The sequence below is a fragment of the Notolabrus celidotus genome, chromosome 12 (genome assembly GCF_009762535.1).
Source record: "Notolabrus celidotus isolate fNotCel1 chromosome 12, fNotCel1.pri, whole genome shotgun sequence".
NCBI classification, from domain to species: Eukaryota; Metazoa; Chordata; class Actinopteri; order Labriformes; family Labridae; genus Notolabrus; species Notolabrus celidotus.
This window is the reverse complement of record NC_048283.1, coordinates 10,612,603-10,639,407: the sequence shown is the minus strand read 5'-3', so window position 1 is coordinate 10,639,407 and position 26,805 is coordinate 10,612,603. Positions and strand designations below refer to the sequence as shown.

At 40.5% G+C, this 26,805-nt stretch overlaps 1 protein-coding gene across 1 annotated transcript in view; it reads right to left on the bottom strand.

The window, feature by feature from the left end:
• Positions 1 to 266: 266 nt before the first annotated feature.
• The window catches only part of LOC117823157 (glutamate receptor ionotropic, kainate 3), a 98,850-nt gene continuing 72,311 nt past the window's right edge, over positions 267 to 26,805 (bottom strand). Inside the window, exons 11-16 of the mRNA XM_034698237.1 lie at positions 21,189 to 21,412; positions 15,534 to 15,652; positions 8,411 to 8,628; positions 2,995 to 3,220; positions 2,513 to 2,763; positions 267 to 1,689 (exon numbers count right to left, since the gene is read on the bottom strand). Of these exons, the coding sequence (XP_034554128.1) occupies positions 1,324 to 1,689; positions 2,513 to 2,763; positions 2,995 to 3,220; positions 8,411 to 8,628; positions 15,534 to 15,652; positions 21,189 to 21,412 (1,404 nt within the window). The 3' untranslated portion in view covers positions 267 to 1,323. The remainder of the gene's footprint in view (positions 1,690 to 2,512; positions 2,764 to 2,994; positions 3,221 to 8,410; positions 8,629 to 15,533; positions 15,653 to 21,188; positions 21,413 to 26,805) is intronic.

The window sequence follows — 26,805 nt, the reverse complement described above, 5'->3', positions numbered from 1 at the left end:
ATTCGGTGGTCCTGTAGTCACACATGAACAAAGTCAGGCATGTATTTTAATGAATATGTCACAATTAAATGCACTCAACAGAATGCACTTGAGTTTTAAGGTCACAGTCTTTTACCTTTTGTCTCTGTGACTGACGAGTCCTTATTGAGATAGAAACAGAAATACCTGATCGAGTACTGGCTGCCCGGACTTTCCCAAGGCTTTGGAATAATAAGCCAGATAGGAGGGCATACTTTTAAATTGGTTCATATAAAAATGTTGAGCGGTTACAGAGAGATCTTTTTTTTTTATTTGGACAGGACAGAGGTTAAGAAGGTGAGTCAGTTCTTTCCTTCTGCTTCTTTAGCATCGGTTGTTTTACATTAAAGTGATGATAGCAATACTATGAGGTGAGGTGGTTCGCAATACCATCCATTTCAACTCTATGAATGTGCCAAATACAAGTGACTTCAGATACATATTACCCTGCATGATTGGGGGAAAAAGGTCCTTAAAATCATCTGTTTGAACTTCAATGTTTTGTTTTTTAATATAGCTTTGAAACCAAAATGATTCCCCCTGAATCTTTGACTGAGCAGTAGCCCATACTGTCCTGTACAGAGTTCTGCTGAATGGTCAGATCTTTGGCAATTTAATTGATTCAGATTCAATCATGACAAAAAAAAAAAAATCGACTCTTAATGTTTTTCCCATGACATAAATCAACACAATCCAATTCTTCCATGGCATCTCCCCATTCCAGCTTCGCTTGGCATCAATGTATTGATTTTCAAATTGAGCTTCAAGCCTATTCATAATACTGAACAGTGGTGTCGTCCTTTGGGTTGACATACTGTATAATTTTTGGACAAGTGATCGTTTAAGTCCCTGTGAACCATGCTGTCAGAAGATCCTGCATTGTATGAGTTGAACAGTGGCGGGTTCAAGCTTCGACGACACGTTTGAGGTAACATTATTTTCAGGTGTCAAGGGCCGTTCAAGAGCTTGTGTGAATCAACAGGATATACTGTAGGTAAGAACTGGATATTATTTGAATGTGAAAAAAACAACATGGAAGTGTCTCTTCTTTGTCCTCCATGTTTATCTGTCGTTTATTGCCATTCTTAGCAAAGCCTTTTTTCTTGCCTCAGTCTGTATCCAATAAAAATTGCAGTCTTTCCTCCGATTGAGGATTCTTGAAAGATGTGTTTTTTCTTGTGTTTTTGTGTTGCGCACGTAAACATCAGACTTAAAACTGATAAATTGGGTATACTGTTTCCTCAGAACCTCCCCAGAGTGTTCTTTTTGTATATCTTATGGTTTGGAGAACAGTGGTGAATGTTGTCATACCTGTGTGGCTGATGCTGCCATTTTCAGTTGCCCATGTTTTGTAAGTGTCCCAAAGTCACTGTGGTTAATGGTGAATCTTGTGATCCCATCTATGCCATTGTCTCTAGTCTCTGGCACGGCCCCCGACACATTGCTCAGGAGGTTCTTGCCCTGGGGGGAGCACAGTGTCACGGAAAGACGGGAGTCATCCCAGTGCTGCAACTCATGTTGTCCTTTCCCGGGAGTCGTCGGTCGTTGTAGGCGTGCATGTTGATCACTGCATCCGTCTTCACCATGACCGGAGGCTGCGGCTTGTGTTTCACCCGCCTCTCGCAGGTGAACGACAGTCTGATCTCGTCCACCATGGCACTGCACAAAGACCTCTGGGCGAAAAGGGAGGGCGCGGGGAGGGGAGCAAGAAGGAGGAGAGGAGGGGGGAAAAAAGGGACGGGGGGTAAATGCCTTAGCTTTAAATTGTTCTGACAGCGGAGAGTGTCGACAGTCTAAAGAGCACAAAACGCATTCCAACATAACATTCATGCTGTGTTATTGCTGGTGTGTGTGTGTGTGTGTGTGTGTGTGTGTGTGTGTGTGTGTGTGTGTGTGTGTGTGTGTGTGTGTGTGTGTGTGTGTGTGTGTGTGTGCGTGCGCGTGTGCGCGTGTGTATGTGTGAATCCATGGCTGTCAGCAATGTCAAATCGCAGCACTATCACATGGAGCCTGCACACGGTTCATTATTGCCGCTGTGTCAGAAAGAGGGGACAAGTGTGGTGCATGAGCGTGCATGCAACAACTCACTAAGCATGACTCAAATTAGTGATTTACAGCAGTAAAGAGTTCATGCTATTCTGACATCTCCAATGACTAATAATGGATTAATTCTCTCTGCTCCAATTTGCAATTATGCCTGTTAAATAAAGAAAATGTTGTGGTGTTATGGCCAAGTACTCTTAGGGATTAGCCCAAGGCATGCAAATCCTTTTATAACATGTTTGAACTAAAAGCCATGAATAGAGCACAGCTTTGGTTTTGAGGCGATGTGGAATGAGTATCATAACAAGGAGAGGTATGGTTAGTGAAGTCTTTGCTAAAATTGAGGGTGAAATAACTGAAATCCTGGTGGAGTGTAATTAAATTCATGTTTCTCATTCAGAGTGTAACACAAATGAAGAATCTCTGCATGTTGATTTATGAGGACATATACCTGCTCACGTTCTGCAGTCTTCCTCAGCTTGTAGATGAATTCAGCAATTGCCACAAAAACAGACAGCACTAGGCCAGATGCCAGCACAATGAATATACCACCCAGGTTCTGGATACCCATGGGGCCTGTCTCGCGACGCTCTTCATCCAAACAGCTGCTCCCACTCCACCACTTCTCCCTCAGCATGTGTAGGCGCCCATCCTCCAAGATGCTTAGGATTGCTATGGTGATTTTGTCCCTGTACGGGGAGCCTGGAAGCAACATAAGGCCTGTTTTACTTTGGAAGGAACACCAGCTGGATTCTGCGATAATAAGGTTCATAAACACGTCGTGGCATACTGTCTGACTAGTGGCTAAAAAAAACCAACATCTTATGCTGATGCGCTGTCTAAAAATCCATCCCTCCCCCTCATGCTTCAAAAGGCAGCACACAGCTTCGTTTTTTTATCACTCTGAGGATTGAATGAATTTGAAGTTCTTACCAAGAGGAGTCCCGATGCCGTAGCCTTTGCTGTCGATGAGCCCCCCCACCTGCGTCAGGTTACAGTTACTCCTAGTGATGTAATCGATCGTGGAGGACTCCATAATGAGGGCATAGTCAGACTTCAGCACCCTCTGGATCCCATCCTCGATAGACTTCACCAGAGATGTGCTGGGTTTGCTGCTCATGAAAGCCCACATCTTCTCAAAAGTAGAAACCTTAGATTTCTGAAAGGAGCGGAAAGAGTTGGCTTTAAAAAAAGAAGTGCCTTTGAACGTTATTTGAACAGTCTCTTCTGCTGCAGGTGGAAGGAAAGTGGTTGGAAAATATACAATGCTTTTATCACAAAAAAAAAATGGTTTCAGCTGGAACAAAATTTCTTTCAAACATTTTCCACTGTGGAGTGAAATCTTAAAAAATACAGCTAACTATGAAATATTTCTGGTTCCCTGGTGAATGATCGAATTTGGATGCATCTGTCGGAATTCTTTTGAATGCTTCAATAGAAAATATCTAAGACACATTGTTTGTTCATTTACACCATCTTAGAAACAGATCCTTTCGTCAGTGACCACATAGATTGATGCGATTACTCCTACAGATCTCCATTGTCATGGGATTAAAGAACGGTAAATTGAAGCTTTGCGCACTGCTATTCTCATAAGTGCTACTCGGGCAGCAATAATAGAATGCCTCTCCATTAGTCTTGCATCAGGCTATGTGGTATTTCATGCTGCTTTATATGAGGTCACATTTACACCATGTCGAATCCTAGATAATTACTGTCTAAGGACTATAAGCCATTTCAAATTGTGAAAGATGCTATTATAAGAAGCCCTCTATTATATGGAACTACAGTAAGCATAGTCCTAGTTTCTTAAAATTGAGTGATGATAGTGTGATATTAAAACCTGAAAGTACCAATTAGGATGTACAGTACAGCAAGTGTTGCCAAGTTGGCATCTTTATCTGTAGATTTAGCAATTTTCTTGCCCTCGATGAGTAGGCGAGGTCAGGATGAATCAAACGGCAACCAAGCACAGCTGACTGTGATTTGCATTACAGCAACGTGTGATACACAAAGGTCTCATGATAAACACTACTTCCCTATAGATCCCTTATCTCAGCTAGGAGTGGAAAAATGGCACACAACCACATCCAGTAATTTTCTTCAACCTTTTAACAGTCGGTGAGAGCTGCTTTCTATGCAAACAGTTGGCTTGCATGCTCGTGCCCTTCAACATTCTTGATACAATGTGCAATTTAACAAAACAACAGATTCCTCACGAGAGGGTTTCCAGCTGGCGTGAAAGCCTCCTTGCCAATAGTGGCTACAAACCTCTAGTTATATCTCTAATGCAATGTTTGTTTTAACAGCAACAGTGACTTTTAATTTTTTTAAATATCAATCAATCCTTATTTGTAAAGTGCCAAATCACAACAAACGTTATCTCAAGGCGCTTTTACAAACATAGCAGGTCTAGACCATACTAGACAGCCATCTGCCTATCTGCATCAAATAATGGCTTCCTGTTAGCTATCGAGAGCACCTGGTCAGCCACGACTACAAAAGCTGCTTTCTGGGGAATTAATTGATGAGCTACTAGATTACTAGGCAGAAACAGGGGTTCATCTTGCTCGGCTGGAGGTGAAGCTACCACAAAAACTCTTCCCCCTAGTTGCTGGCTGCAGTATAGGTGAAAAACTCTGTCTCCCCCATTCATTTGAATGGGGCTGCGGTCAAACTTTTAAAAATAAATACATGTCGTATGAATGTTTCTCACATCCGTATGCTGTGGTGATATGTAGTTATTATTTGACTGTTTTGTGTTCAAGGCCTTTTTTTCTGAAAAGTTTATTTTTCGTTAGTTATTAGAATTTAAAAAACTGGGTTTTACTTCCAGATTTACTTTGATTGACAGCTGCCGTAGAGGGAAACTCTATAGGATCTTGTGATGCTACGCTGTAGGGCGGAGCTCGTTACCATGGCAACACAGAAATTCTCTACAGCTCAGACTCAGTTTTTTTGGCTTCAAAACCATACAACGGGAAAAGGCGGAGCAACACTGTCCATTTCATATGGAGTCTATGGGCAGAAACATCTAGCAGAACTAGACTCATGTCAGCCATCTGCCTATATCTGCATAAAATAATGGCTTCCTGTTAGCTATCAAGAGCCCCTGGTCAGCCGTGTTTAGAAACGCTGGGGAATTATTTGATGAGCTACTGGATTACTAGGCAGAAACCTCAAGCAGAACCAGACTCATATTAGACAGCCATCTGCCTATCTGCATCAAATAATGGCTTCCTGTTAGCTATCGAGAGCACCTGGTCAGCCACGACTGCAAAAGCTGCTTTCTGGGGAACTAATTAATAAACTTCTTGATTTGTTTTGTACTGTATTGTATAAGGATTTAGCATCACAATATATATGAAGAGTTGTATATTTCAGTGCATCTCATGGATTTGTATGTCAAGTTGGACTAGAGAAATGAACACCATCAACATTGCTGGTGCACACCAGAATGACTTGGCGGTATAACAAATTATTATTTTCACTATCATAGGCCTGAAATAAGCTGGTCATAATTACTTCTAAACTGTGGCACAGTCACCCACCAATGGCTTCATTGGACTGTAGCTCTAGGTAAAGGTAACTGCCATAATACTATGACAATTTACAACCCAGATTTAACAAGTACAGATGACAGATAGTATGGTTTGTCAGTATTTTGATGTACAGAATGTAAATAAAGTTGTATGCAGGCTATGTCAGGTTAGCCTTGCATATAACCACTGGATGTCAACGTTAACCTGCATGGTGGACTGAAGTCTAGTGGTGCTAGCTTTGCTAACACCGGGGAAATTTGACATCCTTATGAACGGTCTGAATTGAACCTATGTAGTTGTAAATCACCTGATGGTGGTATATAGATAGCTGGACCTCTTGTCTCTGTTTGATCTGGCCACTGTGTGTGCTCGGACCTGATTTTACGCTCAAAGGCTCCTAATCTAACATTTTATTTTTGGATCCGGCGTTGCTTTATGGTGCTACAAACTCAATGCCATGGAATTAATATTTGACTAATGTTGTGTGTTGTAGGGACTATTGTGTTGTTGTTTTGTATTTGTAATTTTTTGTTTTTATTTGGGGCCCTACCAAAAGCTTTTGGATGCTTATTTGGGGTGTCCTTTTCATGCATCTTTATTTTTCTGTAGTCTTTTTCTGCACTTGATTTGTTGAGTCATACTTGACATATGAAATAATTCAAATCAAACTCTGTGTTAGCTTTGAAAAAAAGAATTGTGTTCAGTTTTGACTGCTTTCTGAGTGTCTCTTACCCTAAGATGTATTGATTAGTCTTTAAACAACTATTTTGCTAGTTGCTTCAGACTTTATAGCATCTAGTACAACTACTCTAACCTACACGCTTTTTTAAATTTGTTGAAATAAAAGGGATCTAGTTTGCATAGTCTATATTTGCTGTGCTTCAACTCGTAATCAAATTTGATTTGAGAGCTTAAACCCTGTTTAATACATCGCTGTAGCATAAAAGTCTGAAACCCCATGCATCCAGCATCATACATCTGCAGAGCCTTTATCTACTCCCTGGTCTCCCCAGTATTTATCATGCTTCTCTGCCTCATTGAGTCGACATCATTAGGCCTTTCTGTAAGAGCAAGAGGGAGCAGAGGGCACTTGAGCCTTGCAACTCTGATGAGGTAATTAAACACCTGTGTGTGCTTCTATTTATGGCGCTACAGTCACAGCTAGGATTTATCAAAGCACACAGAATGATCAGGAAAAACTTTCATTACATAGCTATTCAGAGGAAGTGTGGGTTTATTTCTTTTTAAAGGGTCAGTGACTTAAGTCGGCTCTACAGTATGGGCACTTATTATGATTACTAGACATTTCATATTCATGGTATGCAGTCGTACAGTTGTCACAAGAAACTAGACCTTTTTTTGAATTAACGCTATGGGACACCACTATTGTTTTAAATATGCATGGTATTAGCAAAATCCCTGAACCCAATTACATAATCAAAAGGGAATTCAGTAGACACGCCATTCAGCAGATTCAACAATGAGGCATACACTATTTATGAGCTCAAGCACAATTTTTGGATCGCATAAAAACTAGGGCAGAAAAATGCCCTGGAAGAATCAATTTTTCTGGTTTCTTACGATTGAATGTCATAAACTTATGGACTGTCTTCAATAGATTTGTGCAGTGTTTTCATTTTCTTACACGGAGAAACTGTAACTCGGTTACATGTGTTATTCAGCACCACAGTAGCAGCAGCAGCATCTAAAGCAAAGCTCAAAATAATGAAATAAAGTCAAAGACCCTGCAGGCACACGCTGAAACTTCGGAATAAAAAAATCATTATGGAGGAACACATCAAACAGTGTAAAGAAGTGGAGAAGCTGAAGAATTTGCCTTTGCTGAGGGAATTAAGATCTGAGTGAAATATAAATTATATATATACTACACAGTTTCTACCTACTACAGAGGAAAAAAAAAGTTTTTGAAAAGTCAATGTAAGAACTTAAGATTCAACATCTTAATATGTACTTTACACTTTAATTTACTTTAATTACAACATTATTATTAATGTACATGTTTATACTTAGCCTGCTTCAGCCAAAGCTCTTACTGATTGTTTGACTGTAAGATGCTTGATTCCAATTGGTCAAAACCCCTTGATAATCTCTTGACAACAGTTATTAACTTTCACTAACATGAGCAACGGCAAAGGCAAAGTGATCACACGTCATGTCAAATCAATCCGCGGAAAATAGTTTTGCTTCTGCTTCTTATACCATGGGCCGTAACCCACATAGCAAAATTGGTCTGGCCCGGTTCTGGCCCACAATACACTTAGACTCGGCCAACATACCACAGAGAATGACGGCCCTGAAGAGGCCCAGATATAGTTTGCCAGAGACGGCCCACACATGGGCCAGCTTAATCACAAGCTCAACCTTAAGCGGCCCATATGCGGTATGGACAGATCTGGGCCACATAAACTAATCCACAATCAGGCCAGATGTGGCATGCCATCTTATACTGTATACAATGCCATCATTGTCAGACCTGGTCTACATCCGGTTGACATACCACTTGCCATGCCAGAAGCCAGCCAGCAGTGCCGGCTTGACGCCAGATCTGGCCCAGACCTATCAGACCAATTTTGCTATGTGGGAAGGGAAGGTAAAACCGTTAGCTTCCGTTAGCATCTAAACTGTGTCGCTAAAACGTTAGTTTCGGTGGGCATGCTAAATCGGCAGGCTAACCAATATAACCGATGTTGTCCAATTAATTCAAACTATTTTTTTTAAACATGATGATCCACAAAGATAAAATAGCACAACCCTATCATTGGTAGTTTTTGTTGTAGGTACTTTACCTTGAAGAAAGTCATAGTTGCACCATCTTTAACCACACCATACTCAATCTTGGTCTGCTTGGCGATGTCATCAGCTGAGTCAAGGGGCGAGTCCATTCTCTCCACGGTGAGAAAGGCTGCTAGATTAGCTGTATACGATGATATGATGATGAGCGTGAAGAACCACCAGATACCGCCGATGATCCTTGTCGACAGGGCTTTGGGCATCAGTTCAGATCCTGTAAGAAACGCAGCAAGGGAGATGTAATTAACTAGATAGAACTGTACCTGCCAACACTGTAAATGAATTAAACAAACGTAGAAACACGATCACTAGCATTTTTTGTTAATTAGCCTGCAAATGTTTTTGGCCGGGGCCACTGGGTGTTGATCAAGGTAGCGTCAGTGAGGAAACGGGAAAATGAAGCCAGTTTGGCAGTATGGTTTAGTCACACTCAAAGCTGAGGATTCAGAATAGTGAGATAAAATCAGAGACTCTCTGTTTCTCAGCTTCCTGCATGAGGAATGAAGGGCTTCATGTAGTTCAGTGCAAATGAGGATGTTGTTTAAGTCCAGTATTTGCTGCCCGATATGTATAGTAGTATGAAAGACAGCTTTACTGTTCAGTTCTGTCACAGAGTCTGATTCATATTCAACAATTAGCTGTTCCCTCTGTTACCACATTAAACAATTTCATACAGCTACAGCACTGCAGCCATTGTGTTCAACCCTCCTGTTATGTTCGTTTCTCAGGGAATAAAAAAAATGTTCCAACTTGACCCGGAGCATATGTAATAATTCGAAAGTGTCCGTGCAATGGTGTTCTTTAATTCTCACAGATCATGGTTAAATGAGAATAATTCACTTGTTTTTTTATGTACATTGGAATGTGGTTGGGATGAAATATGTCACACAGTTAGTATTTGACACTTCTGACCCCTTTTAGCCTCCACTTTGACTGCAGGGTCAAATTGACCCACAAACAGTATCAATTAATATAAAGATGCAGGGGGGGTTGCAAGTGTATAACATGAACCATTTTCATTGAATATGTTGTTCACGCTAATTAAGCCAAGCAGAAGAAGTTTCATAGTGAAAAAATACCTTTTTTAACTTTAAAATGGGTCAATTTGACCCACAACATAACAGGAGGGTTAAGTTTTTGCACTTTACATTACATTGCAGTGGCTCTGTTGATCATAAAAGAGTCAATGAAGATGCCTTTTTTTGACATATGACAGGTAATTCATGAAAGTATGCTTTGGACTGTTCAGATCAGATTTACTAGACAAAGGCATCTATTTGCAAACAAATCATCAAAGTATGTATAGAAATGGAATAAGAACATTCAAAGCTTGGTAACATCCAGACTGACTGACTGACAGCACACCTCTGCATCAACCTTGACTTTGAGTGGTCCTCTGCTGTGTTATACTCTGTTTACAATAGCTCTCTGACTGGTGTTAAAGTTACTTTATATCTCATCTCTGACAACCTTTAAAATACCCTTGCGCTCCGTGCACTCTGTTACTTTACAGAGAAGATTTATGAGGGCAATTCTAAAGAGTAACAAGCCCACAGAAAAGGAGCGGAGTGGTCAGCTCTTTAACCTCCTCTACCAAATTTGATTGGATTTGTCCTTTGTGGTTTGACAAAGACTCTACATGGTTACAAACAAAAAGGCAGACAGTAGCATCTCTTAATTCACTGTGACTTCAGAGAGGGAAGATCCCAATGCAGTCTCTGGTTGTACAAAGAATGATGTGAAGCAACGGGCAACTCAATTGAATTCCACACTATAAAGTGCTGTTGTCAGCAGGGAACAGTATATGGGGCTGCATCAGAACACTCTAATAAATACAAAAAGCAGATCAGTCATACGGTGCCAGGGAAATAAAACGGTGTCAATATGCCATACATTTCCTTGAGGAAGGACTCATATCTTGTAAACCAGGAATAATAGATGTTCTTTCTAGAGGGACAGTGGTGATACTCATTCAATCACCAAAACATCACATTTGTCTCACTGACTGGATGCTGCACTGCTCATACACATGAATGCTTTAAATAGCTGCACAGGACTGTACATACTGTTATGAAACACTGAAGGGCTAAAATTATTCTGGGGGTTGTGTTGTCGAGAAATAGTCATTTTAATTTGGTGAACATGTTCAGGAATTTACGTGTGGGCTGGTCAAAAATACCAATTACATAATGTAACATTTCAATAATGACTTATTGAAAAAAGTACAGGAAAAATAGAAGAAGGAAGAGCTTTAGAGGATGAGTCATTTTTTGTGTGAGGTATTTGTCAGTAGTAAGAGGAACATGTGTCGTATCTGCCAATGGTGCAAAATAGAGCATAAATAAATGGCTGCAACGTAAACTATGATTTGGTGTTTTTGCCATGACGTCTGTTAAATGAATGACTGAATGAATTTGTTTCTCTTCTGTACATTCTGTTTGTAATTCATTAAGAGGAGCTGTTTTCGGTTTTGCTTTGTTTGGTTTGGTTGTACTTTTGTTAGTATGTGTGATTGCATGTGTTGGACCCCAGGAAGAATAGACAATGCTTATGCTTTTGCTAATGGTGATAAGTATGAGAGAAAAAAAGAAGGAAGGGGGGAAGGAAGGAAGAAAGAAGGAAGGAAGGAGAGAAAGAAACAAAGGAAGGAAGAAGGAAGAAAGGGGGAAGAAAGAAACAAAGGAAGGAAGAAGGAAGGAAGGGGGAAGAAAGAAACAAAGGAAGGAAGAAGGAAGGAAGGGGGAAGAAAGAAACAAAGGAAGGAAGGAAGGAAGGAAGGGGGAAGAAAGAAACAAAGGAAGGAAGAAGGAAGGAAGGGGGAAGAAAGAAACAAAGGAAGGAAGAAGGAAGGAAGGGGGAAGAAAGGAAGGAATGAATGAAGGAAGGAGGGAGAGAAAGGAGAGAAAGAATGAAACAAAAGGAGAGAAAGGAAAGAAGGAAGGAATGAAAAAAAGAAAGAAGGGAAGGAGGAAAGGAAAGAAAGAAGAGAAAAGAAAGAAAGAAACGGAGGGACAAAGAAAGGAAGGAAGAAATAAAGGAAGAAAGGGGAGGGAGGAAAGAAAGATAGAGAAAGAAAGAAGGGGAGGAAGGAAGGAAAGAGAGATATACTAGATAGAGCATACACTTAAGGCTGATTCATACTTCTGCGTAGAATCGATGGCGTATCCTACACCGGGGGTCCACTTAGCTCCGGTACCTACGCAAAGGCCTACGCACGTAGCTGACGTGCACCTCCTCCAAAATGTAACCACACGTATAATCGACGTGGACCGCAAGCCCTGTGATTGGTCAGCTCGGCGGCATTGTATTTCCCGCATTTACAGCACTTCCAGGATCCCGGACATCTGCTGCACATCGGCCGTGTATTTCATCTTCTCCGTTCTATTCTTCATGTAATCATGTCTGTATGATAAACAGCAACATGTATCAGCTGTAGATTAACATAACACGCTCTGAATCTCTGTGGAAAAGTAAACAGAGATCGTAGCAGGACCGGAAGCAGGCGATAAGCTATCAGAGACACCGCACTGCCCTCAAGCGTTTCGGTGGAGATTTGCTGCGTGACACGGACACATCAACGCACAAGTATGTGGTGCTCATGTCAGCCACTGCTGCTTAGGGGAGATGCAGAAGTGTAAATCAGCCTTAAATGTCATTAGTGTTTAAGTAGGAGTTTCTCAAAATTTGCTTTTATTGTAGAGTTGACCCTGCCTGCAGCGGTTGATAGCCTAGCCTCTTTGCTACTTCTCCACCCAGTTTCATAACAAAGGGGCCAAGCTGACCAGGATCTCCTTTGGGCAATTCACTTACTATTGACAAGAACCGCATACAACCACACTTTAAAGAACAGCACTAACAATATTCTATTTTGTGGAGCTGAAAAGCAGCTAAGAAGAAGTAAAGGTGGTCCAAGTTATTGTGGCTTAGCAAGCACTAGCTTAAGGCATCTGCTGTATTTTTCAACAACCTTTAGCTTCAAAATGTTTTATATTTATCACGTTACATGGGGGCTAAAATGCGAATGTAATATTGAATATGAGCTTCAACTCTTTGGAGGCCAACGCTTAACCTCACTGCTGTGTTTAAATAAAGAGGTACTGTATTTTTCTTCCAGTGCAAAAAAAGTAAATGATCCATTTTTAAATATTAGTACAATTTAATTAGCATAATTTATATCATTTGAAATATTCAGTAGATGGTTTTAAAGTGCTTCTGATGACAACCTTGGGTCCACTTGCTAGCTTCAAAAGCTTCAGAAAGCTCGTCCGTTAATAATTTCATGAAGCAGACTTCAGTTTTGTAATTCTAAAATTCTTTCAGTTAAAGTCTGAGAAAAACTGTGCTATTGAATTTTTAACTCCTCTTAGATTTGCTTTTCATCCGCTCTAATGATTTATATATCAAGGAGGGCATGGAGTTATGAAGCTCTCCATTTCTTATGATTCAACAATTTCTCTGTAAGGCATTAATATTCTCATTTAACCAGCTCTCAGGGAAACCGACACTGATTTTATAGTTAGCCATTTGTTGATTGGGGTTAAAACAATTCAAGTGTTTTATTAATTTATTGCTTCATCAGTTAATAGTTTATGTAATATGATAGATACACTGTGTCTATCATAGCCGCGACCAAACCCATAGCTCACATTTCTTCAGAGGATATCTTCCAAAAGTCACTGACATTGCTATTCTCCTTTGAATAAATGAACAGAATGTTTTGTAGCTAATGATGCTTTTTGAAATGTCATTCTAGGGAAAAACACTGCTCTCTGTGGATTCAGTAACGCATCTCGCTAAACATAATGCCCTGGTTTTCTGAAAGTGTTTCTTCCCACTAGCAATGCCTCACCTTAACATGAGAGAAGTAGGCTTTCCTGTGGGGATGATTACCTGCACTTAGCATTCTCCCTGTGGAGTCATCGTGCAAAAGCTCACTTCCAGAGCTGGAGGCTTTACTATTTGTTAATTGCTTTTAAACAGTGACACTTCTGAAAGGAAATGTTTATTCCATTGCAAGTATATCTTGATCTACACCTCAGGAGGGTAAAAGTCACAACTCAAGTTTCTTGACAATGGATGTGATCCGTCACAAAGGATTAATTATTGTAAAAATAATTGAATGAAGAAGGATTATTTATTAGAGTACACGTCCAGGAGATGTGGAAATGCATTAGTTCAAAGATATGGCCTTTCAGCTAGTTTGGGGTTTGGTGCCTCTCTCAAGGGCAGTGCCCAAGAGAGCTTTCTGTTCACACTCCATGCTGTGTGATCCATGCAAGACCTGAATAAGCAACCTTCATATGAACCAAGCTACTGCCACTCAAAAAAAAGTCCACGTTTCAGGTTTTAAAGCTTGCATCTCGGTAACAGAAGTAGAAATATTTTCAGAAAATCAAGCAAAAGCATCAGCGATGATGAAAGAAATGAACTCATAAATCAAACATACTTTGAAAATAATTTTTTTATGGGGGAACTAATTTGCGGGGAATGATGCGACATATGTTTGTTGTGAGCAAAAGTCTACTGAGACCCCCAGGAAAGCATTTGAAGCACACGACGTGTTTGCCTTTGCACCTCCTCACATTTTGTGTTCTTTGTGTTGTCGGTGACACCTCCCTCCCACAGACAAGCTGGTGGATTTTTTTTTTTCTCCCTCAAACACGTCCATTTGCATTTTAAACACGTCAAGGAAATGGCTTCCGTCTCAGCTGCTGTCACTGTGTTTGGCAGACAAGCAGGGGATGTCTGTTTATGTGACACCGACAAAATATACCTCGCCGCAGATACCGCCGTGCAGCGTGTGCTACAAGGTACTGTAGCACGGATGGGTGTCACGGAAAGCCAGAAACAGTCTGTGTCAAATTTAAACTGAGACAAATGGGATGTTGGAGATCATTTTCAAGATATTTTGGACCGTGCTTTTGCTGAAACAGTTACGCAACACAAACAAATATGTCATTTTTAGCACCAACATTCTAATGTGAATATTAAAATAACACTGATAAGCTTCACTATCAGAAACACAGGAGCTCAGGCAGTGACTGACAACACTGTGAGCCCCGGTGCAAATTATAATGGGGACTTTTCCCCCCGTTTAGTGCAATGATATAGGCAACTAACTAGCTCATTTTGTTTTGATTCCCTCTCCCCTCTCCCTCCCGGCTCGCTGCTTGCTACACTCGCAGCCCTCTGCCTGCACCCGCAAATTGGCAGAGCTGCTATGCAGTTTCACAAGAGTGCTGCCGAGCCTCTGTGCTTAATGAATTGCTGAATGTGTTTGCTATCCTTACGGGCAAAAAGATCCACTGCCGAGTCTCACTAAGCCTCCTTGATTTGTCTTGTTACATTGAGGTTAAACATTTTATTACTTGGGTCTTTTTCCTCCACAGTTGACTTCATTATGTTATCTCAGGACCTTCATTTGCTTACAGACATTTAAGGGACACCTAGCAAGTGAAAGCTGATTTGTCTCCCTTTGGTTTGGTCCACAGGCTGAATTAAACTGCAGTGGAAAGTTTGGCATTACATTTAGGGATCATGTGCTGCAAGGATAAATGCTTCTTTAGTTGTGGCTCCTTTAAAAATGTTCGAAATTAACAGAAAAAGGACATTTATATGGTTGGCTACTTTTTAAAATTGAAACATATGGATTCCCCACTGTAGGTCATTGCTAGTGCCATTTCTTACAGAGCTGAAAACATCACACCAGCCAGTTCTTCCATGACTGACAGCTGGTATTTGTCAGACATGTTCCTCGACGTACCCTTTACATCCCCGACACTCAGAGAGCTCTTGAGCAGGGCCAGCGATTGCGTTATGGGGGAATAAATGCAGCGATGTTTTCCATCCTTAGCTGACAATCCCTGACAAGTGCCTGGCACCTACTCTTCCCTTTTTAAACAGCAGGTAGGTGACAACAGCCTGCCTTTGTCGTGTAAGACCGAGCTTCACAGTTGTACTTGACAGGTAAATGTCTTATGAAACAGCCACAGAATGGAAATCATGGAGCTTGTCAGTTGAAGAGGCAGATAGTGGAAGCCAGCAGTGCACCGGAAAAAAAAGGTTGGTGGTGTGATGGTATTGTTTTTGACAAGGAAGAGGATAAGTGCTGCGCCATACCTTGTTGCATTAAGGAGCCGACGCCAAACCAGAAGCTGTTGAGCAGGGTGAAGTTGTTCTCCACTACGTCTGATCCAGGGTTACAGGGGTGGGCGTCATACCACTCGTAAGGGCTGAACCTGGGGATGAAACAGGAGGTTGGAACATTGTTTATAAATCTTTATATGTGCTAAGATCTGAGAAAATGCAGGAATGGTGTCAAATGTGTCCTTGGACACCATTTTCTCCCTTCTTGCAGTAGTAACTGTTTCTCTTTTTCAGCTAACTGCAGGCAGCAAACAAACTCTCAACACAATCTTGGCTTCATGCCACTGTTGTGGATCAATAGAAGGAGCAAAAGATGGCAGAAACCTTTAAATCTGATGGCTTGTAAACCAAAACAAAATTCTCAAAGCAGATAAAATGATGAGTGTGAAAGTTACAGCCAAATTCCACCAGATTCGTTTCCAGTCTGTCTCTGATCTTTTATTTTTGCTTTTATTTTGTTTTTGCTTTGTTTTTATGTTTTTATGATTTCATGTTCTTTTATAGTAGTGATGACACTTGCACTGACTGTATGGCTTTTTAAAATGCTCTTCATTTTGCACATATCCTTGAGGCATTGTAAAGTACTTTGTAACACAGTTTTTGAAAAGTGCTCTATAAATAAAGATTATTATTATTATTCAGCACATCACCGGATCTGATTTTCTATTCTAGTCAATGTGTTAACTTCTACTGAATTTGCAATGTTGTGTTCCGCATCAATCTCAACAGAATAGATCAAGTGGGACAGGAAGTCAGACATAAAAATAAAAAAAAATTAAAATATCAGTTAGTTTTCAGAATAAAACCCTCTATGTTGTCGTCTGATTGTTTTTCACCTAACTACGACAACAAACAGTCATAATGAGCAGAGCTAGGCCTGGAGTCAACAGGTCAGAGGTTGTGTCAGCTTTACACTTTTATCACCAGATTATAAATCCAGTTTAGCCCAATGTTGTTTTTCTGTTAAACTCTCACATTGGGAAATTCAGTAAGAAAGCTTTGCGACGACTAATAGCACTTAGAGTTGCCCATTATTTGCCCTCCAACTCAAAAGATCTTGCACTGTTCATATTCAAGCGCCAATAAAGTTTTGCAGTTTCGCGCAGGTTGCTCTTGTTTTGAGTCTGATTTGAGAGATGAGCTGTCAGCATCTCCGATCACTACTGCACATAGCTGCGCCTTGTGCTCTGAGCTCAAATCTAATCCTTGAAAGCTGGAGACCTGTGTTCGACTCCAACCTTTGGCACTTTGAGGCATTCCATTTCTCACTCTCTCTTCCCAGTTTCCAACTCTATGCGCTCGATCTCAGCAGACATGATCAAGCAGGACAGGAAGTCAGGCACCAAAAAATAATTAAAACATCCAGTTAATTTTCAGAATAAAACACTCTGTGTAAGCCCCGGATCGTTTCCCACTTAAATACGACAACAAACTGTAATAATGAGCGGAGCCAGACCTGGAGTCAACAGGTCAGAGGTTTTCAGAGGCCAATAAAGACAACATGGATGAGGAGTCAGATAATCGTTGATTCAGTAATCATGGCGGGAAAACCTCAGTCTCGTGACAGCAGACCGAAGACGGACAGACATGGATCTGGTGGAAGTCTGATGTAAGTTAAAGTGAAGATCTTGGCAATAGTTCTCTATCTACATCTGTTGGTTCTTTGCATTGAGTGACGTAATTGAAGTATAACAAAGCCATAGACACATTGTTGGCATAAAAACATTGACTAATCAAGCTATGCAGCATTGCATTCTGGGCAAACTACCAGGCAGAACAGGAAGTATCTGCTTACTCCTGTTTCATACGCTTTGTACTGCAAAGTGACCAACAAGGCACCACAAAATATACATTTTTACTGTGTATTAAATGTCATGTTTGTGAATTTGAGGCGCATACACTCCTCTCAAAGTCACATGAAACCCCCAAAGCATGCATTTCTTCATATCCTTGCCATTTAGTTTGACATCTGCTGAAAACGCTGCACACCTTTAATGCTTGACTCAGTCTTTGAGGCAGATGCTAAGATAAAACATGCTAAATGTCACCAGCTTTCCTTTTTGAAAAACATATTCATGAAATGGGAGGAATGTTTTTTTTCTGGCTCTTTTATTCTTGGTGTTCTGCCGAGTGGAATTGGATCCTTTAGACTTCACAATACTATCTGCTTGAAATGTAGCAAATCTGTTACTTTGATGAGATATAGTAGAAAGTGAAAGACTGAAAGGAATAACAGATAAGTCTCTATAATGGTCCGTAACACTGAGGAAGACAATGAGGAACCCTCTGGTGTGTATTCTCAGTTCTGAGGATCATAGGGAATAATCTATAAAGATTCAATTGGGTGAAATGTGTAGGAGATAGATACACTTCAATGTAATTACATGCTGCAGCAATATGTTCTAGTATGTCAGCAGTCTATTTTAATCAGACACTTAAAAGGACTGATAGTTAATCTTGAAACAGCTTTGTAATGGAGTCGTTTCCAGCCATCATTGAAGTGTTGCTCCTCTTACTTAAGCAATCAGACATCTTTACAGGCTGTTTTTTGCCCACTGTTGGCTTACCTAACTTTCTTTTCCTGAATCTGTAAAATATTGCTGATGTTTTCATATTAAAGTGTCAAGTCATGTGGCCTTAACAGCATTTGCAGACATCAGAGAGGCCTTAGGCATCTGTTGTATAAATGTGGTGCTCCCCTACCACTTTAATTCATATTTTAGTCCCGTTTTTTACTTTAATGTTAACTTGAAAGCCATGGTCCAGTAATTTGTGATAGAGAAGAGGCCTCAGAAATAGGAGAGGCTTCATGCACATCCAAACTGCAGATGAATGGACTCTAAGACCCACAAATTGAGAAAAGAGTTGTATATTTAAGCCTAGTTTTAAAGAGCAATTTAACACTGTTTTAAACTGCATGCTAAACAAACCTATACAAAACACATTCTGGCATAAAGGACAAGCTACCAGGGCTAGAATCAGCATTTTGAAGCTTTATGGTAAAAAATATGCCAAATGCACAAAATGTTAAGATGATCAAACACTCCAAATGAAAATTGTTGGGGCGCTGGTGGCCTTGCGGACCAAGTGCTCCACATACAGAGGCTACAGTCCTCGTCAATTCTCGGCCGGTCGACCATTTCCTGCATGTCTTCCCCCACTCTCTACTCCCCACATTTCCTGTCTCTCTTCCGCTGTCCTATAAAATAAAGGCAAAAAGGCCCAAAATATAACTTTAAACAAAATGTAAATTGTTTAATGTACTTCCTCAAGCTGCTTAAATGTCACCTTTTTCTGTCACATCTCCTTCCTCACTTAAGTTTCCCTAATCACCACAAAGGAACATTTGGTCAATAATATATATATATTTCAATACAAATACAGATGTAAACAAGTGGCTCATTTTTAGTTTCCATCACCTCTTCTGTGATCCTGGCAAGAGCAAATCAGAATGTCAATGTTTAGTTTTATAAATGCTCCATAATGCTACAATGTCAAAGCAAGGTCAAGCAATCGAACTGCAAATATTGCTGGTTGTTGCTAGACTGCAAACTAGATTTAGGGAGGGTATATATTTTTTAGAAACACTTTGAGAAGCAGCTGTTCACTTTAATCACCAGAACATAATCCCAGTTTAACCCAATGCTGTTTTATTGTTTAAATCTCTACAGAAGGGAATTCACTAAGAATGGATTGTGACTGCCAATAGCACCAAGAGTTGTTTATCGTTTGCCCCCACCTCAAGGGCCAATTTGCAAAAGATCTTGCGCCATTCATATTCAAGCGGCGATAGTTTCACAGTTCTGCACAAACTGCTCTTGTTTTGCGTCTGATTTGGGAGATGAGCTGTCTGCATCTCAGACCAGCGCCTTGAACTCTCATCCTGATATAGCTCAAATCTAATCCTTGAAGCTTGTGACCTATGTTTGATTCCAACCTTGGGCACTATGCGGCATGTCTTCAGACCTGGGTCTCCTATCCATCCCCCAGACTAAGCTGCAGACCTTCGGGGACAGAGCCTTCAGTGTGGCAGCCCCCACTCTGTGGAACTCTCTCCCTCCCGACATCCGCAGCGCCCCAACCCTGGACACTTTTAAGAAAGCAGTCAAAACGCACCTTTTCCTCAAGGCTTTTCCCCATTAGATATCCCCACCTACCCCCTGGACCCCCTACCTGACCCTGTGAAGCGACCTTGGGTTTCTTGAAAGGCGCTATATAAATATCAGTTGTTGTTATTATTATTATTATTATTATTATTATTATTATTATTCCTCACTCCTAGTTTCCTCTATGAGCTGTCCTATCTCTCTTTAAAGTCAAGAAACTGGAAGCACCTTGTGTTTCTTTGTTATGTTAAGAATGCATGTGACCTCTTCAGCCATCCATACTGACCCAGTAAAGAACTGTTTCAGAGGTATGTCATTTTCATTTTCTTGATGCATGTCTTCAGATCTAGATTATGTACTAAAAAAGAATGGCATTTGTCTCCCTGTAGTAAAACTCAGTTGTTGTGTTCAGGCTTTTTTGTGAATAGTTATTTTGAGACTTGTTATGAAAGGCCCGTACAAATTAAAGTACATTGTGCATGTAGCTTTGGACAAAATTGTGCCTTTAGAAAAATAAACATAAGGTACCTTGAAACATAATTATGATGCGGCAGAAGGGCTTTTGAAAGCCAACGTGATTGCTGGATAAGACTGTCGATAATGCTTCGACAACTCTGCCCAACATTTAAAATTACCTACTTGTGTTGAAGTCACCCACTTATTGTTCACCGCTGACTGTTTTATGCTCAAATGATGCGCTTTCAGTGGCTGCAGCTTTTTCAGCTCCCGAGGCTGGCTTCCATATAAAAAAAAATAGAAAAAACTGATGCAACAATTTAAGATGATTTTGTGCTTATGTGAAGCCACTCCAGAGTTTGTTTGGTCCCACTAAAGTGCATGAGCACTGAGCAGTGCAGCTGTTTGCTCTCAAGCCCCAGAACTGCTTTCAGTGCCTGCTTTTCTAGAACTTCCTCAAGCACCACTTTGCATGAGAAGCAGCAGGAAATACTGACAATAATGCTAACAGGATATTCAACATATTCATGATGGAAAAAGTGAGACACTTTTCATGCAATCAATCAGATAATCTCCCTCCATAATAATTCTATGCCTAGAATTTCATGTTTTTATGCAAATGCTGATGATTACCTATAAATAGTCTCCTCTGATGCAATTTCACATCAGGTGTGTGTAATTTTTACTCTTTGTACTGCTCAATATACTAGAGAAGTTATAATTTTCTGCATCACCATCTTTTTCAATGATAGATTTAAGGTGCACCATTTAAAAAGCACATTACCAATTCCACAGACATCACACAAGAAACAAGAAATTGCACACTAAATGTGACTTTTCAACCTCTCTGAAAGGTGTGTTTTTTTATCCCTCCTCCACTGCTGAGCTGTTAAGAGCCTATGCAGTCATAACTGTCTTGATCACTACCCAGCAGCTAACAGCGTGAGAAACAGGCCACTACTCAGCCAGCAATGATGGCAGAGTAAATTACTATATACTGCTGGACCTCATGAGGAAATGTACAAAGGACTGAAAGGACAGAGTAGTCTGAAACTCACAAACTTACCTTGCAATGACAAAAAGGACACAGCTAACACCGAGGTAGGCCAGCAAGATGTAGACCCAGATGTCGGGAGTCATGGGGTTCAGGAAAGAGAAGAAGCCGCTGTTGGTGGCGTTAGGTTTGCGGTAGATGATACTGATGCCCATGTTCATGAAGGGCTTGGAGAAGTCGATGACCTTTTCACGCATGTAGGTGATGGTGAGAGGAGCCACGGCCAAGTCAGCCCTCTGTAGGAGGAAGAAATAGAAAAAAATGAAGCAACATCCGGCATTTCTTGTACTTCAATTTGACTTGAATATCTCTGCAACCATGAAATGTGGTTCAGAAGAGATTAATGATGCCCACAGGATGCTTAGAACCGTCTCAACCTCTTGTGCCGCCATTTGGTTGACAGTCGTGACTTTGATTAAAATGTCTGAACAACTACTTAATGAGCACCCACAGAGTTTGGTCCATACATCTCATCCTTAGGATTTTTCTAATCTAGTGCCACAATCAGGCATATACTTTGGTTTATAAGCAAAGAAACTGCAAAATCAACCTCATATTCATTGGCTCTCTTTCGGTTTACTGCTAATGAGCAAGCGTCCTTCGACTCTGGAGTAAGATTGTGAAGATGTAAGACCCAAAATGTTCTTAAAAGTGGCGTTTTAGCTATTTATTCTGAGGAATCAAAAGGGGTAAACAAAATAAGGCAAGGAGCTCTTCTTTGAAACATTTCAAAGCCTTTTGGCTAAAATGCAACAGGCATGCAGAATTCATGGTGATAAACTAGCTTAGGAACAGCCCAAGCTTTTAGCTGCAAGAATAGCCTTCCTAATTTTGAGCATGTTAGCATATAGGTCAAAACACAGCTAGCTACGGCCCCTATTGTCGCTGTATTGTTTTAATAATAATATGTTATTTATATAGCACTTTTCAATACAAGTAACAAAGTGCTTTACAGTGGGCAATAAAAACAAGAAGTGCAAAGCAAAATTAAGCGGTTAAAAATAAAATGAAATAAAAGCTTAAAAACCCTACAACCCAATAAAACAGACCCTTAAAATCAGAGCTAAAATCAAATAAAATCACACAATAAAAGCTTTCCTGTAAAAATGTGTCATGAGCAATGACATAAAACAAGGGAGTGACTCTGCAAGTCTGATCTCCTCTGAGTGTAGGAGCCCTGACTGAAAACAACCTGTCCCCTTTGGTTTTCAGTCGGGTCCATGGAACAGCTTCAGTTTTTATATAATGTAAATCAAGTAGTAAAAAAGTTCATTTTGATATTTCACTTAATAAAACGTAATGTTAACCTTGCTTCCATGATGCAGAAACCTTGTTCGAAAGCATCACACGTAGCTCAGTCTGCAGTATAAAGCTATTCTTTTAGTGTCACCAGAATAGGGTCCAAGTCTTAGTCATCCATTATATGCGTATGACTGCATATTCAGAGGGTTAGTATTTACACTGGCGGCCCACACATCTCCTCTGCACCGTGGCTGGACAGGAGGTTAATGAAACCAGCTGCTTGGTTCACGCTTGGATACCTCTTTCCACCAAGAAACGATGCAACACACAAAGGGAGGCTTTCTTTTCTTCCTACATGCTGAGCAGCGAGAGAGGAACAGGCCCTTGTTCTTACAGCAGTTCATGTTACAGCATTTCCACCAAGTAAATGAGATCTCATGTTTGTTAAGGAACTTTCTGCAAAGGCGTCAGACAAAGCCTGCAAGACTTGAGTCTGCTTTTTTTTTACCAGATACACACGATACTAAAATAAATAAATATATCAAGCTGAATTGGGCCTTTTTTTTTTTAAAGAATAAATACCCAGTTTCTACACCCTAAGGCTATTCTTAACATGCATTTAACTTTCCCTGTGGCTAGGACAGCTCTCCCCCCTGATTCCTGTGATAATAGCAGTAAACAAAGGTCAGAAAGAAAACATGACGCACTCCTGCAGACAGCCCCATGGTGGCTAAATACAGGGTGGCCTCTGAAGAGATGGAGAGATGAGAAAACCGATGCATCCTGCAGCGCGTCTGCTGTCTTCCTTAAACTATTCAAATTTGTACATCACAAACCTCTCTCTCTGTTCTCTGTTGCCAACTGCAGCTTTGAACCAACCTGCCACTCAGCCGGAAGATCAACCAGCGTGTGATTCCAGACATCCCTACGGTGGGCTAATATACATGCTGCATGTCCTTGTTCTGCTCGCTGCTTGGGCACACAAACTGGGCACAAGCGAGATAACCTGATAGTGCCCCGCTGAGTGCCACATGGCTCAGTGTTATCTGGGTTCGCAGATGGCGGCCTTTGTGGTGTTCTCCCTGCAGACCTCCTCACCTGATGATGGCCTGGAGGATTTGTAAAGTTGCAACTTCGGTTATTCATGCCACATCCAAACCAAGTTTCATATTAATTTCTACTATATTCTTTAAAACTTAGTAAGTTTACTTTTTGCTACAAAGTCTGGCATTTCTTGTTTTAAAATGCATACACACTGACCTCAGGGATCATTAGGGCCACAAATGGACATATTTTTTGTGCTGCATTTGGTAGCCACACTCAGCACTGGCAGGTGATAATAGTCCAACTTTTGGAACACAATTATGCCAGTCAATGTCAACCTTCTATCCTCAACCAATCAGCTTGAAGAAAGTGCAGCAACTTCTGATATCAACTGTATTAAAAACAATGGTGGAGGTCCATACAAAAGAGAAGCTAACCTCACCTGTTCTCGTCTCTATGCAAGTCAGATCTCGTGTTTCTAGTCCGGCTACGTTTTCAACTTGTTGCCATTTATCATACAGCAATTATTAAAGGAAAATTGGGAGAGGAGACATCAGATCAGAGGAGATGGAATGTATGCCTGATGTGCAGCAATTCCAGAAAGTTGGAAATGCTGAAAATACAATTGTGTATTGCGGACCAATCACAGGGCTTGCAGTCTGCATCGTTTCAACGCGTAGTTACATTTTGAAGGAGGTGCACGTCAGGTTACGTGTAGGCTTCTGCATTGAAAAAGGGTTACATTGACCTACGTGATTGTCATGAGTTGCTTTTGAAGAGTTCAATTGCAAAAACAGTGAACTCACTTTTAAAAAATGTTTGAAATAACATAGTTTTTCTATTACTAGCTCAATCAACTGAGGTTGGGTGGCTCTGACTAAGTCAAAATGACTTTAGTAATCAGAGGTATCTTGAAAATGTAACTGAAAATTTATAAAAACTGAGTTATCTGTTTTTGCAAATTAACTCTTTTTTTGGTTTTGTATTTTCTTTGTTGTATTCTATCTTTGATTCCTGATTTTATTTTGTAGATTTACCTTGTGTTTAATCCCTGTATATATTCTGTATTATGTTATGTTTTATGTCGTGTTCCATATGGTGTGACCATCTCCTGCTCCCTGTGATACTCTTGAGCTCTCTTTTGTGGACTCTTTTGTTTCTCATGGATTTTGATTGGAGTAATAAGTATAACCTTTTGTTTATTATAACCTTTTATGTTAATCTGCACATGGGTGCTCTCCCCTCGGTTTTCCAACTGTGACAGGTATAAGCTATAAGAAGTTTAAACCAGGCTCAACACAACAAAATAGTGCTGGTCAGAAGTGCTTGGAAATCAAAGTTGTGGGCACTACCAATGGAAAAAACTACTGTTAGTGGACACTGGCTATTATAAACATAAAACACAAATTCAAGAGAAATATGTGTTTTTATTATTTTCTTTTTTTTTTTGCTGAACAATGCAGAGGTTAATGTTATGAAGGTTATTGTTACAGGGAGGATGACAGAGTATTGGAATGTCTGATTGGTTGCTCTCACATGCATTTACAGAAACCCAGGTAGAGGAATCAATGCACAGTGTGACACTTCCGAGCACGGCAGCACTGATACGCCTGGGCCTGCTTACACAATGCAGCCTCACATTGTAATACACAAAGGCCTAATGATGGAGCATATGCAATGCAATCAAGAAATAGTTGCTGTGCATAAGCAGAGCATGCAGAGCAGAGCGTGGTGGCCTGGAACTGTGATTTACTCAGAGGGGGGGTTGGCAGCCTGGAAAGACATGTTTGCTGTTGAGGCAGTTGAACTTTTGCCCTCGCAGCTTTGGGTCAGCCTCTCTCAGTAACAGGTCACCCTGTTGTCCCCGATCAAATCAAAATCTCACTCGTCTATCCACTTGCAGTCAAATGCTCTTCTCAATTACACAAACATCCTTCAGTTAGATAAAATAGCTTTCCATTCAGACATAAATCTTCATCTGAGTACGGATGTGAGCTCGCTACAACCTTGCGGTGTATCTGCCAGGCAAATATTAATTGCCATGACAGATATAAATGATGTGTTAAGCACGCTATTAACATTTGCATCACAGCATGATTAAAGTGATCATCTATTGTGACTAAATCAAGTTTAACAAGGCCTGTTGCATCATTTAGCACCTTCCAAACAATGCCCTTTGGCACCACAGAGCTTTGTTACTACACAGAGGGAAGTAAAGGGCTGTATGTTGCACAATAATAAATTGTAGCGCTTGGCAACATTGCAATTTCTCATTCACACACATCAGTCGCATTGGGGGTTTGCATAATGGCATACCCCATAGGCGTCCAAAGATATACGACAAAGAAATACACGGTTCTCGGAGCTAGTGTTTCTTACACACCTTTTTTCTTTGTGTCAAAACTGATAAACTGCAGCGATGAATGACGGCGTACAGCTGATTTAAAATACTCTTGTTCTTTTAAAGTGATGTCAGAGAGATATTTGTGTATTTCTGTTACACGCCCATGATTTATTAGGTTGCACTGTCTGAGCTTGTAGCATGGATGCAGAAGACTTGTATTTCAGCAGCATTTTACCACCTTTTTTTTTCAAGCTCAGATCTTATCTCTGACCCTTTTTTAAAGAAAAGTACTAATACCTAGCAAACAATTTTCATGTGTTATCCCCTCATTATTCAAATAGTACAGTGAGATTGAAAGAATATGTCTGTGTAGCCTCTAGATGAGACAAACAGGAGTATAACCTCTTACAGTAGGAGTTCCTGTAAGAGTTGGGCAGAAATCCAGCCAAAAAGTGTCACCTCAGTGAAGTAAGTGCGGTAGTTTGAGGTTTACTCTCAGGAAATTTGTAGCCATACCGACCTCTCATATCATTCCAGGGTCAGATCTCTTAAGCTTGTCTTAAAGTTTATGTTTCAGGTCTGCTGAATCACGATCAGCTTATCTGTACCGGCAGGAGTAGGAAAAGCACTAGACCACAAAATAGAGCCGCCTAAAAATCCACAAAGAGAAGTCATGCGTCCTTGGTCATGCGATAAGGAGCAGTAAAAGCAATAAGCACAGATTCTAATCTTCACTTCTGCTGCTATTTATAAAAGCATTAGGCTTTAAAAGGAAAAGCTAAAATGTACACGTACATAAAATACAATGCTTTCTTTCTGATTTGAACGTTTCCTCTATAACACACAAGCAAATGGAGCCGCTGTGTGGTGCGGATGTGTGTGTGTTCAACAGCTTATATTCATATTCACAGCCAGCTCAGTCTAGAGGTCTCAATCACCAGATGCTACATCTTCACAAAACACATGTAAACCTTATGTCACAAACAACAACACTCTTTT